We start from the raw sequence: 16,071 nt of genomic DNA, 5'->3' as shown, positions 1-16,071 counted from the left end.
TCGTGTCAGCTGTTTGTAGCGCTATCTGACACGGAACAGGTTTTAGCTAGCAAGCTAATTATCAAGTTGCACGGTCGGTAAGCTCGTGTCAGTAATTGACAAATACACTGCCGTATTTAACATCAAGAAAGTCGTAAATGACACAACACAACTCTCTAGAAATCAGCAGTCCAAACTGAACAAATGAAAACATCTATTGCCTCCGTGATGTCAAATGCGGCAGAATATTGATAGGTTACCGACAAGCGCTTACCGACCAAGCACCTCCAAAATTAGTTCCAAATATTCATTTCTTGTAGCCGATTACATACCTATGTATAAAACACATCTATCATGCATGATCCGCGTGTTGCTCACGTGGCAGCCATATTGGGTTGTGGGTGCCCTCGCGGCTGACTGCTGATCGCGCGACGAATTTTTTGAAACCTCGATACAAAAAATATTATTGCGTCTTTGGTTATGAGGATTAGTTGCTATAATGTTATTACTGAATCTTGGTATTGTACCAAAGAGGCAAACAAGTCGGCAATCCTTCGATTTTTAGCTGGATTATTATGAAACAGTAAACGGTGCATCAAGTCGGGCACTGTCCAAAGACAATTTGTACGCATATTTACGATTTATAGTGTTAACAATAAATAGCAACTAAGTTTTCAGTTATTCACAAATTTAATTTTAGTCAAATCGAATGGTCAACAGCTGGAAGAAAATACCTAACCCTCCACATAATGTGTCTGGCAGTTAATTTACTCCAAATTGATCCAAGTTTGTGATTAAAGGCTTTGATAGCAATGCATGTGTAACGGACCATTCTGTGTGATATTTTCGGCACTGATTACAAATCTAAGCAACCACTCTTGTTATCGAGCCATGTTCTCAAAAAATTTCAATTCGCGTTGTTTTATGAAATATATGAAACAATTGATAGAGCCTTCATAGTCATTTTTGCACAATGAGACTGGATTTGAATTCAGCATGAAATAAATTACCAAAACGCCTGGGTCTGGTCTTCATTGGTATAACGTGAAATAACAAAATAATTATTGTGAACTTAGTTGTACAGGACATCCACTGATCTCCCTACTAACCACAGATAAGTGAGGAAAATTAACCAGAGTACTTTCTTCATCAGTGGAAACTTGCTTAAAATGATTGAAAATCAAATGTTAGTAACTGTAAATATCTTTTTCTCGATATTTTGGTACATCGAATATTGTTCTCTTCCGGTTTTCATCTTGAAACACTTTAGACAATTTGTCACTATTATAAAGAATGATAGTTTTCAATTTTCTCTATAATAGGGTCTATAGGGACTTAACATTGCATTCAGCTGCAATTTGTTTGAAAACATGATGCGAGAAAAAGCAGTTCATGATTGTTCGTGTCATGCCGCTAAAAAATAATTAATTTGTATCAGAAGATGAAAGATCTTTCAGTCCTATTTGAACTGTGAAAAATTACTATTCATATCTCACTAATCACTATATTTCTCCATTTTGGAAATGCACAAAACTGTTTTCATCAAGATTGATCGATCAATTCGACATATAAAAGTAAGGTGATCTATACTAATATTATAAAGAGGAAAGATTTGATTTTTTGTTTGTTTGTTTGTTTGTTTGAAATGAATAGGCTCCGAAACTAGTCGACCGATTTAAAAAATTCTTTCACCCTTGGCAAGCTACACTATTCCCGAGTGACATAGGCTATGTTTCATTTTCAAAAAAATTAGGGATGCTTATTAAAACTTGAATAATCTAACCCAAGTTGTAAAAAAATAAACAAAAAACTTCCTTCAATCGCTTGCGCTGCGAAAACTATTAATGATAGAACAAAATGATGTATTACAATTTTTCAGGACACATCACTATTTATAAAAAATGTCGCGACAGCATGTCTCTATCTTTTATAGTTACGTCACAATAAGCGTCCTTTTATTAAAAACTAGCAGCCCATCCCGGCTTCGCACGGGCATATAATAATATTATGTAATAATATAAATGTTACTTTTTTAGAAACTCACTGTAAACATTGTGTATTTTCTTTTATTATATTATTATATGCCCGTGCGAAGCCGGGATGGGCTGCTAGTATTCTATATAAACATAAAGACCCACTCCTGATACTTAACGTATCCTTAAATTACAGTTTTCTAATCTTTTGCCTTACAACTGTCTCATTTTTCCTTCACTTTGTTATTTCTTTACTTGCAGGTCAATGTTGGGTGCCATCTCCAGTAATCATAAAGTGCCTATCCATGTCACAAGCTAACTGATGTCTAACACTAAGCAAGATTTTTTTTTCCTGAACAAAAATGGACATGGGATTATCGGACAAATTGATATATTCAAGGTTGTGCAGAAAATATCTGCTGGTATTTTTATTAGCAACATTTGCCGACTGGCTTCAAGGCCCCTACATATATAGATTATACACCCATTACGGATACAGTAGTGCCGATGTCTTGCTGCTGTACGTTGTGGGTTTTGCAAGTAGTACAGCATTTGGCATTGTTGTTGGTTATTTAGCTGATAAATTTGGAAGAAAGAAACTATGCGTCATTTACAGTATTTTGTACTCTTTGGCTTGCCTCTTGAAGATTTACAATAGCTTCAGTGTTCTATTCGTTGGCCGAATACTCGGCGGTATATCTACGTCCATATTATTTTCTACCTTTGAATCATGGTACATTGGGCAACATTTGATCAAATATGATTTGGAAAAGGATTGGATTAATTTAACTTTAACCAAATCTACATTTTACAACGGACTTCTTGCGATTCTTGCTGGATTTGTATCTTCCATATTTGTTGACAAGTTAGATATGGGTCCTCTAGCTCCGTTTTTATTAGCAGTCCCAATACTCGTAGCTGCAGGTTATTCCTGTGCCATTCTTTGGGATGAAAATCCTGTTCTTAGTCATAGTTTTAAGGAAGAAAAGTACGAGAGTAGTTTGACGCTAATCATAAATAAGCATAATAGAATTTTATTGTACTTAGGTATAGTTCAATCATTGTATGAATCAGTGATGTATGTATTCGTATTTTTATGGACTCCAGTCTTGGAACCAATTCACCCAAGTCAGGGCGTTATATTTAGCTTTTTTATGATGTGTATAATGCTTGGTAGCTACTTTTACACAGTTTTGCATTCACGTTTTCGCTTATCTTGCGAACGTCTCTTGAACATTTCTATACTTGTTAGTTTCTTTAGTATTTCTATGTGCACGTACGGTTCTTACATTCAAACGGACAAGTCTAGCGAAGTACTTGGAACTTACCTATGTTTGTTCTCATTTCTATGCTACGAAGTTGCGATAGGAATATACTATCCTGCTATCGGGTACTTGAGGGGAATTGTAATTCCAGAAACTCACCGTGCTAGTATTATTAACTGGTTTAGAGTTCCTATGAATTTAATGACTTGTGCAATTTTACTGTACGTTAGGTTTAAGTTACCTTACAATTATCAAGTATTCTTATTCAGTGCAGCCAGTTTGAGTGTTGCATGCTACTCGTCGTCAAGATTTGTTAACTTATATAATAGAGATCTCAAATATTCTCAGGCAAAAATAACTACTGCACACCCTAATATACTTCTTCTTTAAATTTTCATTTATTGATCATAATTCCTTGTCAGATTTCAACTAGAGATTTCACGGTTACCAAGTGACAACAAAAAATCAAACTCACTCCAACTTGGCGTGGATTCATAAAGCCTGATCTATCAGTCGAATTCTTTTATTTTGAAAAAAAATTTTCCTAGTTTGAAGAAATTTTGGTGAGTACCAGAAGCGCTGTAAAATTCTCCGACACTTACAGTTTTTTTCCCCAGTTATTACCAAATTCCGTTATGACTGAACACCCTATTCATTTATATTCAGGTCCAACAAATTAGTTTTGTATGATCCACGATATTGTAGTTGGTATTCAGTTAGTCTGCAATAGAATTATTCAGCTCTAGTTGAACTGTTAAATATTCTAAAGTTGCATGACATGCTCACATGAATAGAATAGCTAAAAAGCCATTTGAATAAAGCCTAGAAATGGGAAATTTGTACATAAACAATGTCATTACCTCCTCAATTTCTTTGTTTATCATGTACTTGAAGTTCCGAAGGTTCATTTTAATGAATATATATGTATGGACTTATACCACAATCATTTGACAAAACGTTTTCACCACATATAACGATTTTTTCCAAAATTATTATCCAATTGGTAAATTGTTCTTTAAATTTGTGGCAAAGTTTTTTCAATTATCGTTTGGAACTTCGAGTGTATCGTGCATTAGGAACTACGAAGCATGAGCCATAAAACGCATATGCCTCTATAAAATATTCAAATATGTATTTAAACAATTGATACATAAAGTACAAATAAAGAAACTGAGATTCAAATAGTTTGAATAAATCCATATTTATGTGCATATTGTAGGTATTATATTGTTCATTGTAACACTTTTTGCCAAAAGAACATACCTATATGAGGATGAAAAGAAATGGTGTGAAAGTAAGAACCTGCCGTTTTATTCACAATTAGGGTTGACAAGTAGTTTGACTTGATTATTCTGGCATATTCACGAACAACCATTGATGTAAAATAATTGAAGATTTCTACTCTCCAAACATTACTGCCGAAAAAAACAAACTCAGTATTTTGTTCAATAAAATTCTGTTTTTGATTTTTTAATTCACTTCGTAAGTGTCAAACTTGAATAGTATTAAACAGTGAAGTAGAAACATATGCTATGTAAGCAAATAAAGAAAATACCATTGATTCTGACGTCGATATTTTTTGCATTTTATGGCAACATGAATTATACTGATTCAACTTCTCTACGCGTAAAAGAAACGTTTTCGTTGATTAGATTTTTAAAGATTTTGAGCGCTGCGTTTGTTTTTATCAAAAGTTACATTTTTCACAAGTTGCTTTTTTTGGTTGGACGTTTTGGTTTATAAATTCTGGGGAGCTCATCAATTCCCAGTAGTTGGAGACTTGACATGATTGGAAAATTTGATTTCGACATCTTCATTATATAAATTTGGTGGGTCATTGAGCAGTCATCGGGTTGTACCATTCGTTGAATTGTGGTTGTAATTTCTGGTTCTGAATTGTTAGTTTTCATCGGCGGTACCACACAGTTATTTAAAATCGGTAATCGAAAATCATTGATGTTAAACCTAGAAAGTATAGAGTTAAGGCCTTTTAGCAAACTGCAACATGATCGTATAATATTTGTCATCATTTTCATATTCAATGAAACGTTGGTGCCGAACTGTTAGAAGTTCATCTCACTGATTAACATAGTTAGTTTACAAGACTGTTCATTTCCATTTTCATAACTGTTTGATGAGTAAACTCCATTAATTAGATTTGAAGCAACATTTTCAATACTTGCATACTACACGTAAATTAATCGGTATTGTCAGCAAATGCTAATGGTTACAATGGTAATTTTTTGCTTTTTACCTTTACCCGAGCAAACTCATCCTTATATTGCGTTTATTAGGTAAGCAAATGAACGAGAATGATTCAAATTTCGACAGTTCATTACTCCGTTGACTTAAGAATTGAACTTTCATAGTAGAACTATTAAGGAAGTTAGTCATGTATTGAAAATCATCAACAATGTTCCGTTTTTTGACAATTTTTTTTGCACTTCTGGGTGGATAAAGTTCATGGGTGAAAGACTGTACGTATGTATGTATGTACTACTGTATACGGCGCAAAAATTTAGGCCAATTATACACAAGCGTATTCCGTGTCATTCAAGTTCACTGAACTTAACCAACAAATATTTGGTTGCTACCTGACTCCGAACGGTCGATCGGAAGCGTAAACATTGAAGGGCTTACATTGGATTTCTCATAATATATGTTATAAACGCTGGTTGATTTATCTTATGATTGTGACGAATTTCACAATCAATTAATTATCCATTTTGATAATGAATTATAACGATAGGCGTAAGTGATAAAAAAAAAATAACAAGCAAACCAAACATCATAGAATGGCAACTATTTGTGAAGATTATACGTTTAGTTGAAATATTGCAGGGAATAAATTTTCAAGGTAGTTGTAACGTTGTAATTATAACAACTAGGCAAAACTATTAGCAACGCAGCGTGAGTGAGACACATCGTTAAAGTTTTAGTAGTTTCATGTGTAGATGTGTATCGAACTAACTGTATCTCATTTTTATTTCATATTGATTCGTGCAAGTCATAATAAATTCGGTTCTCTCCAATTCTCGCGCAAAAATGATAATCTTAATTGTTCATGTATTATTTGCAGAGGGATTAACAGAGGATGCACCACTTACTCATGGGCGTAATAAAAGATTCAGACTACAATGTTACGAGGATGGGGGGCTCAAAGTTACGATCGTCACTTTTACCGTGCTAAGTATTGCAATCACTGTAGCTCTTGGGCTCGAAGTAATTTACAATGAAAATGTATCAGGGGTAAGTGATAATCCAAGTTTTTTGAATTATTCGGAAAACTGTAGCCGAAAATTCAGAAATCAATCAGAATCTCAGTCATTGTAGATAGAATAGAAAAAATGAAGGATGTTCACAATGGTAAAAAGATTACACAGTTGTTTGTGAAAATGCAGAGCTTATCAGCTACACTTCGAAATTGGAAATAGTTTTTTTTTTCTTTCAAATCCTTACCAAGAATTATTGAAGAGAGAAATTTAAAAAACACTTACTTAATTTCTCTACTTAAATAGGATAAGAGACATGGAGCTGTTGCAACTGATTCAAAAAATTGTTCGGAAATTGGAACGACCATACTAAGGAAAGGTGGAAATGCGGTAGATGCAGCAGTAGCTGCAACAATTTGTATGGCAGTGGTCAGTCCCCATAAAACAGGTCTTGGTGGGTAAGTTAAATGAGTCTTCAACATATTTGTAATAATTTCATAATATAATTTGTAACATAAGTTCAACATTACTGACCTTTATGCATGAATTTTTAGCTTTTACATAATTGAGACTTCGTAACAATATCCTTGTTGTGATTTTACTATTGCATCTAGTCAAAAATAGTCCAATATATCTAGTGATTTTGTTCTTTTTTCAAGCTTATGAATATTGCCAAAGTTTTAGGTAATATAGATTCATTGTAGGTAGATTTTCACTGTGGTAGATTTTTGGGTTGTTATGTCCTATTGTCATGACTTTTATACTGTCAAACTTCTGTCAATTTTCAAAATATTAAAATAAAGAAACACGTCTACAACAGAATATTATAACTATCTATAAAAATATGTAATAAAAAATTTTCCTACAAAACTGATAATTGTGTGAAATGACATAACAATTTATTTTTTTTTTATTCAAAAAAGACTGTTATTACTATTTGTTTTAATAATTACTTTGGGATTTGTGATAGTATTAAACCTCTTTTCAATCGACATACAATAGTTTCAAATCTTTATTCTTAGCGGTGGTTACGCGATGATCTATAGTCACAAGGACCGAGTGAAACCGGTGGTTATTGATTTTGCAAGAAACACGAGAGACGGTACGTAATCCTGCAGTATTAGAGACATGTACAATTTATAAGCCATAATCAAATTGAACGATGTGATGTTATTCTATTTCGAAAGCGCTGTATGTCAATTACAAAACACGCAGATGTCTATATGTTTGATGTATTGAGATAAAAAGCTACATTTCTAAAAGAATAACCTGCACCATCTATTTAATTTAAGTCCCACGTTGTAAAATTTAAAAAAAAAGCATGTGCTTACGTTCCAAACAGGTGTATTTGGCAGCACAAACGTTCGATTACCAGCAGTTTTGAAAGGGTTGGGGCTCACTCATTCACTGCATGGTAAACTTCCTTGGGACCAATTAGTATTACCGTCGTCCAAACTGGCTCGAGAGGGATTTATAGTGAGTAACGAATTTGCTGACGAAGTGGAGAAAAATCCGAGGATTATAGAAATTTATGGTCGGCTTGACCCTGGCCAGCATCTGAAGTTGACACTGTTAGCAGATACTTTGGATATCATAGCTAAACGTGGTTTTAATGGTATAATTTCAGAAATAAGTACTACGAAAATGAAATGTAACGATTTGTTGGCATCACATGTACTAAACAAAGACGTATTAATTCTGACTCATTTTTATTTTTTCTTCTTCCATATGTAAAGAATTGTACAACGGAAGTTTGTCCCAGAAATTTCGCTCTCAATCAGTGGATTTTTCACGGCAAATGGCAAATTACAAACCGGAAATAAAAGTAGCTGATGTGATAAATTTTTATAATCATTTGGTGTATTATCCGCCAAATGCAAACTCACTCAAACATGCACTCCAAATGATCGATGCGCTTCACATACCTAATGAGAATGCATCGACTATAGAGTCACAATGTCTTGTTGCTGACGTTTTGGTAAACAATACATATTCAAAAGCTGGATCAGAGGGTGCGTAATAATTAATTTCACCTAAGATACATTACGACTTGAACATATTTATATGTAATAGGATCTGATTTCCATAGGAATGGAGGAACGATTTAGCAATGTCGTCGTAATGGATGAAGTGGATTCCTATGTCATTATAATTACGTAAGAATTTATATAGCACAATGTATTGAAAATATTTGAAAAGTAGGTAGTGTACGAACAGACGGACTAGCACGATTCTCTTCTATAATTTTCATCCTTATTCCAGTGGTCTAAGCGCAACGTTTGGATTAGGCAAAACATCAGATGCTGGTTTTCTCAAGGACAGCGCGGCGAATAGTTTGGAAAAACTTACACCAGTTCTATTTTGCGATGCAGTATCGATATGTGGATTACGCGGGATCACTGCCACTGATGATGTGCCGCTCACTGCAGAACTTTTGTACAACCTTATGGTGCGCAAACTGAACGTTTCTAATGCTGTAGAACATCCAAGGTAAATCTCTAACACACCTGTATTGTCTGTTTCATTTTCCATTGACTGTGTATTTTTGTGCAGATTGTTCTCTGAATTTTATTATTCTCTGAACTAAACAATTTTGAAACGAATTTCGTGATTCTTATAACAAAGTTGGCTTTTCTACTTCAAGGTATTACATATTGCCAGATGGAATTGCTGTAGAAAGCGATTACTCGCATGTGGCAGATCCCACATTATGCAATTCTCTTAAGTTAAACACCTCCAGACAAAATGCCGATGAGATACTAAAAAGTTGCAATACCATAGTCAAGGTCAAAGACACTATGAATAGTCATTCCGATAGCCGAGGGGGTGGTCATGCTTCGAGGTTTCAACCGTCAGGAAGTTGCATTAATTGTGCAGTCTAAAATTACAGGGAGTCACAAGTAACAAAAAGAATATATGGAGACAAGAAACTATTTATAAAATTATTTATTTAAGATTTTGTACGATAATAATGAATAATAGATAGTTAACAAATTTAATATCAACAGATGCGTTATTGAATTTACTGACATAACACTATTCGCAATGTGCGTGAAGTTCAAAAATATGTATTTTCGTAATGCTGTAAAGATTGATTATGAAGAAGAAACTTGTTAAATAATAGTTAGTACTAACTCAGTAATACTTTTATACCGTAGAAAGCACACAATTTATTGTTTAGATATAGAATATTATATATTTATATATTATATAGGTATATTATAGAATATTAGACACAGAAAATTTCGTTAAATCATCAAATTTTTGATACTATATATTTAATCATGTCACAATAACTAGCAAAAATAAATATGTTTTATTGATAATATTTTTAGTGTAAATGCGCGTCTTTTTTGATGTTCATTCAATTATAAAAACTTTTACAATAAATAAAATTCTATACAAACAAAAGATTCCCCAATACATATAGCTGGATCAGCATTTATAGTCAGGTTATAGGTATGTTTAAAAGAATCAGCTATTGACGTGACTTGATTGATAAATAGCTTTCCGTGAAATTGTGTTGAACATCAGACTGGCTATAAAAACCGGTTTTAAAACGTATATTTTCTAAGAGTATAGCATAAAATTAAACAGCAAAATTGCAGAAACTTCGTAGCTGACTGACCATTTTTCCAGCGAAGAAGAAATATGTTTTCATTCTACTTAGTTATAATGTATTTGATTAAAACTTAGTTTTGAGAAGTAAAAACAATTTGAAAAAACGCGTTTCAACTAGCTTGCGTTGTATATAAGAATAACAATTTCAATAGTAATTACACATGTTGCATACGGGTAAAATTCCAGAGGCAATGCGGATTGTATAGTATGTATAATATGTACAAATTAAACGAAGCCATCGATTACTTTAGATATCAATCCTCACTTTTGCTCAACTCAGTGGTATTTTAAAAAATACGGTCAAAAATAGATGAACCCAGTAAAACTGTCTGTTGAATCCGAAATGAGACGATTTTTCGTATATTCAATCACTGGTTATATCGGAATATTTTCTACTCACTGGTCTTATGTATAAAATTGACTGGATCAGAACTATGAGAGAAATAAGTAAAAAATGATAAAATCAATACGAGTCTAACAGTAATTGTATTATAAATTCAGTAGCAATGCAGAATTACGCCCTCAGTTGGGTATATTTTTGCGAATGATGAGCAGTTTCCATATCAAGTTGCTTTATTCGAGCATAGCCAGCACTGCCGCCCAACACAATAAAATTACTCAACCACCACAATAACGGTTTATGTTCGTTGAACCAATAAGTGGCCATCACTGTTTGCGCGCATGCCTTTGCCGTCCCACTGATATTGTGTGTCAAAGGTGAAGTAACTTTTATCTGTAGGACAGTAACAGAGCCAATAGCAAAGCCACAAAGGCCTCCGATGACCATTACTGTCCAAAAAAAGGGTTCTGATAATTTACTGTAATTGTAAACGACACTAAATTCTCCATTGACTAGCATTAATGGTAGGAAGAGGAAGACACTATAAACATTATTATAGTAGGAGAGTAGCCAAATTTCCTGATTCACTAGTGGCAACACTCTTTTTGTGTAAATTGAATAGAGCGATACTGACAGCGATCCAAGAATACCGAATATCGTTCCAACAACTGATAACGAGCCTGCGACATTTTCTTGATCAACGCCAAGCCAGAATCCTCCAATGATTATGCCGGAGCACAGTATACACCCAAAAGATGTTCTCTGTCCTGTTTATAAAATTACTTTCAATTAATTAGTATACTATTCAATTTTCATCTGACGTTATATTCCAAGTTTTAAGTATATTGATATTTCCTCCACCTTATTCAACTGTCGTGAAAATTATTGAGAATGAAGCAAAATGTAGCCAAGAACATAATAAATATACGAACAGATATATAACAAAAATTACACTACAAGATTTATACTACTTTTATTATATTGTTTTTGAAAATTCTATAATCAGTTGAAGAAAAGTTGCTAATTCCTAACATATTTACCTAGTATTGAATAGGATAAAACGACATTGAACACTGTTGTCAATGATCGCCCTAAGTAGTAGAATGCTACGCCAACATATTTCAGGCACAGATTGTTACTGGCTATCATAAAGGTGAATAGCACTGATAACGGTAGGACCTAGAGAACAGTGTGTTAGTATTCAGTAAATATCGTTTATATGGTGATTTTTATATAAATTTAAGTCGATAATAGTAGACTATAAGAACTTTCAGTTATTTTTGTTTTCGTAATATTACGACTGGCTAATTTTTCTGGCTTTCCAATCAAATGAAACATATGTGTAGAAATATTCAGTTATAAATATCCAGGATTTCTGGCATTTGTCACGTTTGAAAATTTACCCTTACAAGATACTTTTTAGTTAACAAATGGAATTTAACTACTTAACTACTTGTAACTTTGAGTTTGGAAATTGGAAAATTGTTTAAAATTATTGAAAAAAATTGTGACCATTTTGGAGGACTTAAATAGAATTTAAAGATATTATAAGGATCTTGAACATTTTCAAGTTATGCTGTATATTTATGTGCTCAATAATGTGTATGCCTGTGACTTTTTCAATATGTTAAGGATAGTGAAGTTGATTTTCACATGTGATGAAAGGGATAAAGAAAAGAACTACCTTTCTCACAACATCCATGCAGTAAGGATGTCCTTCAGGAAAACTGATCCTGTGTGGAAAGAATTTGGCTAGCTTGCTCCAAGTGGTACATATTAAAGCACTGACTACGCATTGAAACCAAGTAACAAATAGTGGCGCATCTAAATTGACTTCGTTACTAGAGAGGAGAGCCTTATTTACGAAAACAGTTAAAATGGAAACGATCCTGAAATGAAGTAAGAATTGTACTAGGTAAAATTTGAGAAAATCTTTTTTATCATCATATTTATTGGTAACGCAATTAAATAGTAAGATAAGTTGTGATAAAGTTAATTTTATATTCAAGCAACAACCATGGCGCGCCAAGTTGGCCAAGAAATCATCAGAATTTAAATCGTTAATAAAAAGAAATAAACGTCAATATATGTATTTCAAATAATAATAACATAACCTAACTGACCAGTAAGTTGCAACAACAAGGGCGATGTGGATGTATTGGGAGACGAGACCAGGTTCCACTACCATTTTAAGGAATATAATTAAAAATTAACGTTAAAGTTTACTTCTCACGCTAATGCTTGATAAGAATTTTGTGACAGGTGGCATTTTTTGCTTCCTGGCGCGGACCAGATATGACACGAATCAATCGGGTGCGTCAACCGAACCCCTGCAAAGTCCCTTCTATTTAAAATTCGAATCTAATAACAGTATTTGCGGTAGGTCACCGTTGTTTCAGATTGTAAATGTTAATACTAGACAAGCTGTTTAGACGATTTATCATCGAATCAGCATCTATCCGTCATTTTCTACTGTGCTAAGTCCTTCTACAGCGTGTATTTTCGTACGCCTCCTAGTGATTATTTTTCTATTATTACAGCAGTTTCGCAATCCGTAAAATAATATCTAGAGTCGAGAGAGATAGCCTGTGAAGTTTTCGACGGAGCAACAGAAACGCGAAATTTCAGCTGTTTCTATGCAAAACAAAACCGGTGACGACGCGACACGTGTGACATGTGTAATTCTATTAGATGTTTGCGATCTGCATCAAAATTCCATCCAACCGCGCTGTTTTAAATGTTCTACTTGTCACGTTGTTGTGGGAAAAATGTTGCCCGAAAATGAAGATAAAATAAAAAGATTCTGCAACGTGCTTTCCCAAGAATCTAGAGGTATTTTGTACATGCACGATGATGAACATAACCACAATCAACAACACGAAGATATTTCTCGAACATTTTATCGCAAAACTACTTTCCCTTTCACGTTTTTTGAAAAATTTCCTGTGGAAAGCAGAGAACAAGATTTTATGGATTGTTTTATATGTCTTTGATCCGCAAATTTAATTTTGCCTTTTGCCAATATTTTGCGTTTTACAATAAATTTAATTACGATAAGAGGTAAAAAACATGTATATTTAACATTTTGCCTTTTGTCTTGGCATCGTACAATTATACATCCACCTTTGTGATCTTATTATCACATACAATAAGTTATTGCCTTCTTCTTTTAACAATATTTCTGGTATATTTTGGAATGTATAGATGTTTGCTTAGAGCTATTAACAAGTAATACGTTCCTACAAAAACCTAATCACATTCATATATTTTTGGAAAAATACTGCATATGCAATCGGTTAAATTGTATTTTCATCATTTATTTCCAGAACTTTACTTGACCAAAAAGGTATCCGAGGTCGAAAGGTCGATTTCTCCACTCATTTTCCATCGAGAGTATGTATCCAAGAACTTACCACTGCTTATAAGAGGCGGAGTTAGCCAGTGGCCAGCGATTGGTAAATGGAATATACCATACTTCCGCGAGATACTTGGTGACAAAATTGTATCGGTTGCTGTAACACCGAACGGATATGCTGATGCAATTGCAGTAAAAGAGTCGGAAGATGGAACTGGAAAAAAAGAGTATTTTGTCATGCCGGAGGAGCGGCTCGTCCCAATGTCCACGTTTTTAGATGCATTGGAAAGTCCAATTCAGGGAAATGTCTATTATATCCAAAAACAAAACTCTAACTTCAACGAAGATTTCCCTGAATTGTGGTCGGATGCTGGAACTGACATTTCATGGGCTACTGAGACTTTCGGAAAAAATCCAGATGCCGTTAATTTTTGGATGGGCGATCAGAGAGCTGTTACATCAAGTAATATTGTTCAGGTCTTGTAGTTGATAGTGGACAAAGAATTTCTACAAAGCATATTTCTGAGACCATGTCAGAATAGAGGCTTCTAAACAATATCACGCAAAAGCGCGATATACCTAATACAATAGAATAAGGTGGAGCTCACAATTTTATAGTGTTCTAAGTCCATAATCAATAACATTATTTTCTACAGTGCACAAAGACCCATACGAAAATATTTACTGCGTCATAGCAGGTGAAAAGGAATTTGTGTTACATCCACCCACAGATTTACCATGGATTCCTTACAAGAATTATCCACCCGCAAATTACCGTGAAATAAAACCAGGGGAATGGTTGATTGACCCAATCATTACAGAGTCAACAATAGATGAATTCTTGGAGGAAAGAAATGATTTTCAGTTGGATTTTAACGCTATACCCTGGATATCGATTGATCCTTTAAACCCAGATTACATGAGGTGAGTAACGTAATATTAAAAAAATGTTTATCAAAATTTGAAATTAGTAATTTCATTAATGAGTGTATTGAATTTATATCGGTTCAATAGAGTGATATGTACAAAGACGTTGTTAGCTTCGATAAATGAGTCTTGAAGAAAACAGCAAGCGATGCCTGAATAAATATTATCTATACAGTGTCTGTACATCAACAGCTGAGCCAGTATCAATTGTCAATTGATTCTCAATTTACTTTGTTATACTGATTAAATATTTCCAATTACAGATACCCAGCTTATAAGAATGCAAATACACTCAGAGTAACAGTGTGTGAAGGTGACGTTTTATATTTGCCTTCGCTGTGGTTTCACCATGTCACACAGTCACATGCATGTATTGCAGTGAATTACTGGTACGATATGGAGTATGATATAAAGTACGCTTACTACAAAGCTTTGGAGGCCTTGTGTAAATAGACGATTGGAGTTAAGGGTTCGAATCACATCGTGATCAAAATTTCAATTTGACTTAGTATATTATTTCTAACACTTAACTCCAGTTGCGTTCATAGGGCTAAAAAAAACAAGTAAATAATAGAATAAAGTTAGTCTTTTGTAAATAGGTACATGTTGCCGGTTCTTAAAACCTTGTAGAATTTGGAGGTGAACGAAACCAATGCTTCTATTTTTTGAATGTAGTGACACATGTACTGAAGATGGATTATTTACGGGTAAATCCGCCTGCGCATCGGCAATTTGAAGTCAGTCGCTGATCTCTATACATATAACAGACAGTGCTTGTTATCGGTATTTTTTTAGTCCCATGCCCTGGTGTATAAGAAACAAATATCAAATGTTGAATGTTAAAACAATTGCTGATTGAAGGATGGGTCTTGCCGTATTTTCACGAAACAATCCGTGTATTAATGAAAAGATAAATCTTCGAGATCGCGCCTTATTCTATGCTACCCACCGTACGTCTGGAACATCGCGATGACAGCACCACGGGAAAAGTGAAGTGCAAGGTCCGTGGTAGTATGCATGATTTGAAAAGTTAGATACGATCATGAATTTAGATATGACGCTGTATCGACGGATAATGTATCTTCTGTCAATGACCAGGTTTCAAGGCCACGTCGACCATTTCGTTGACCACGACCATGTGATGATTTGCACACTTTAAAACAAATCCGCTACTTGACCTCGAACGCAATTGGTTGAAAATCCAAGATGGCCTTCACACGGATTAGGCACGCGATTGGTTCTTTGAGTTGGGTGCATTGATATGGGCGCGTTCCGAAACTAGTTGCTAAGAACTCTGGAAGACAGAGACAGAGCTACTCACAAATTCGGCCACACAACAGAGATGAAAAATTACTGATAGCACCGAAGCTAATTTCGGAACGCACTCTATACAGAGTTT

At 34.2% G+C, this 16,071-nt stretch overlaps 4 protein-coding genes across 8 annotated transcripts; 3 read left to right on the top strand and 1 right to left on the bottom strand.

Annotated features, from left to right (window-relative positions):
* Nucleotides 1-357: 357 nt before the first annotated feature.
* Nucleotides 358-4,399, top strand: LOC124298409 (molybdate-anion transporter-like). 2 transcript variants are annotated; one of them, XM_046750368.1, is made up of 2 exons: nucleotides 358-603; nucleotides 2,214-4,399. In XM_046750368.1, exon 2 carries the CDS (start codon nucleotides 2,315-2,317, stop codon nucleotides 3,605-3,607), a length of 1,293 nt encoding a protein of 430 aa, XP_046606324.1. In that variant the 5' UTR covers nucleotides 358-603; nucleotides 2,214-2,314; the 3' UTR covers nucleotides 3,608-4,399. The 2 variants fall into 2 exon arrangements, with proteins under 2 accessions (XP_046606324.1, XP_046606334.1); XM_046750378.1 differs by lacking the exon at nucleotides 358-603 and adding an exon at nucleotides 620-1,165.
* A 345-nt stretch (nucleotides 4,400-4,744) lies between these two features.
* LOC124310247 (glutathione hydrolase 7-like) lies at nucleotides 4,745-10,141 on the top strand. Its single transcript, XM_046774059.1, has 10 exons — nucleotides 4,745-4,751; nucleotides 5,432-5,452; nucleotides 6,297-6,466; nucleotides 6,736-6,887; nucleotides 7,452-7,531; nucleotides 7,772-8,044; nucleotides 8,166-8,441; nucleotides 8,519-8,585; nucleotides 8,692-8,919; nucleotides 9,074-10,141. The coding sequence occupies exons 1-10, from the start codon at nucleotides 4,745-4,747 to the stop codon at nucleotides 9,309-9,311; spliced, it is 1,512 nt and encodes a 503-aa protein (XP_046630015.1). The 3' UTR covers nucleotides 9,312-10,141.
* LOC124298479 (GDP-fucose transporter 1) lies at nucleotides 9,688-12,723 on the bottom strand. The gene is made up of 4 exons (XM_046750545.1): nucleotides 12,514-12,723; nucleotides 12,075-12,279; nucleotides 11,431-11,569; nucleotides 9,688-11,157 (listed from the first exon to the last, which is right to left on the bottom strand). The coding sequence occupies exons 1-4, from the start codon at nucleotides 12,576-12,578 to the stop codon at nucleotides 10,565-10,567; spliced, it is 1,002 nt and encodes a 333-aa protein (XP_046606501.1). The 5' UTR covers nucleotides 12,579-12,723; the 3' UTR covers nucleotides 9,688-10,564.
* Nucleotides 12,724-13,004: 281 nt separating this feature from the next.
* LOC124298430 (bifunctional peptidase and (3S)-lysyl hydroxylase JMJD7) lies at nucleotides 13,005-15,982 on the top strand. Of its 4 annotated transcripts, XM_046750442.1 has the most exons (6): nucleotides 13,005-13,222; nucleotides 13,717-14,208; nucleotides 14,477-14,669; nucleotides 14,936-15,061; nucleotides 15,534-15,673; nucleotides 15,771-15,982. In XM_046750442.1, exons 1-5 carry the CDS (start codon nucleotides 13,027-13,029, stop codon nucleotides 15,643-15,645), a joined length of 1,119 nt encoding a protein of 372 aa, XP_046606398.1. In that variant the 5' UTR covers nucleotides 13,005-13,026; the 3' UTR covers nucleotides 15,646-15,673; nucleotides 15,771-15,982. The 4 variants fall into 4 exon arrangements, with proteins under 4 accessions (XP_046606398.1, XP_046606388.1, XP_046606407.1 ...); XM_046750432.1 differs by lacking the exons at nucleotides 15,534-15,673; nucleotides 15,771-15,982 and adding an exon at nucleotides 15,348-15,511 and having other exon boundaries at nucleotides 13,021-13,222; nucleotides 14,402-14,669; XM_046750451.1 differs by lacking the exons at nucleotides 15,534-15,673; nucleotides 15,771-15,982 and adding an exon at nucleotides 15,272-15,317 and having other exon boundaries at nucleotides 13,021-13,222; nucleotides 14,402-14,669.
* The last annotated feature ends 89 nt before the right edge of the window (nucleotides 15,983-16,071 follow it).

The sequence above is a fragment of the Neodiprion virginianus genome, chromosome 1 (genome assembly GCF_021901495.1).
Source record: "Neodiprion virginianus isolate iyNeoVirg1 chromosome 1, iyNeoVirg1.1, whole genome shotgun sequence".
Taxonomy (NCBI): domain Eukaryota; kingdom Metazoa; phylum Arthropoda; class Insecta; order Hymenoptera; family Diprionidae; genus Neodiprion; species Neodiprion virginianus.
The sequence above is the reverse complement of the archived record's forward strand: the minus strand, read 5'-3'. Positions and strand labels throughout refer to the sequence as shown.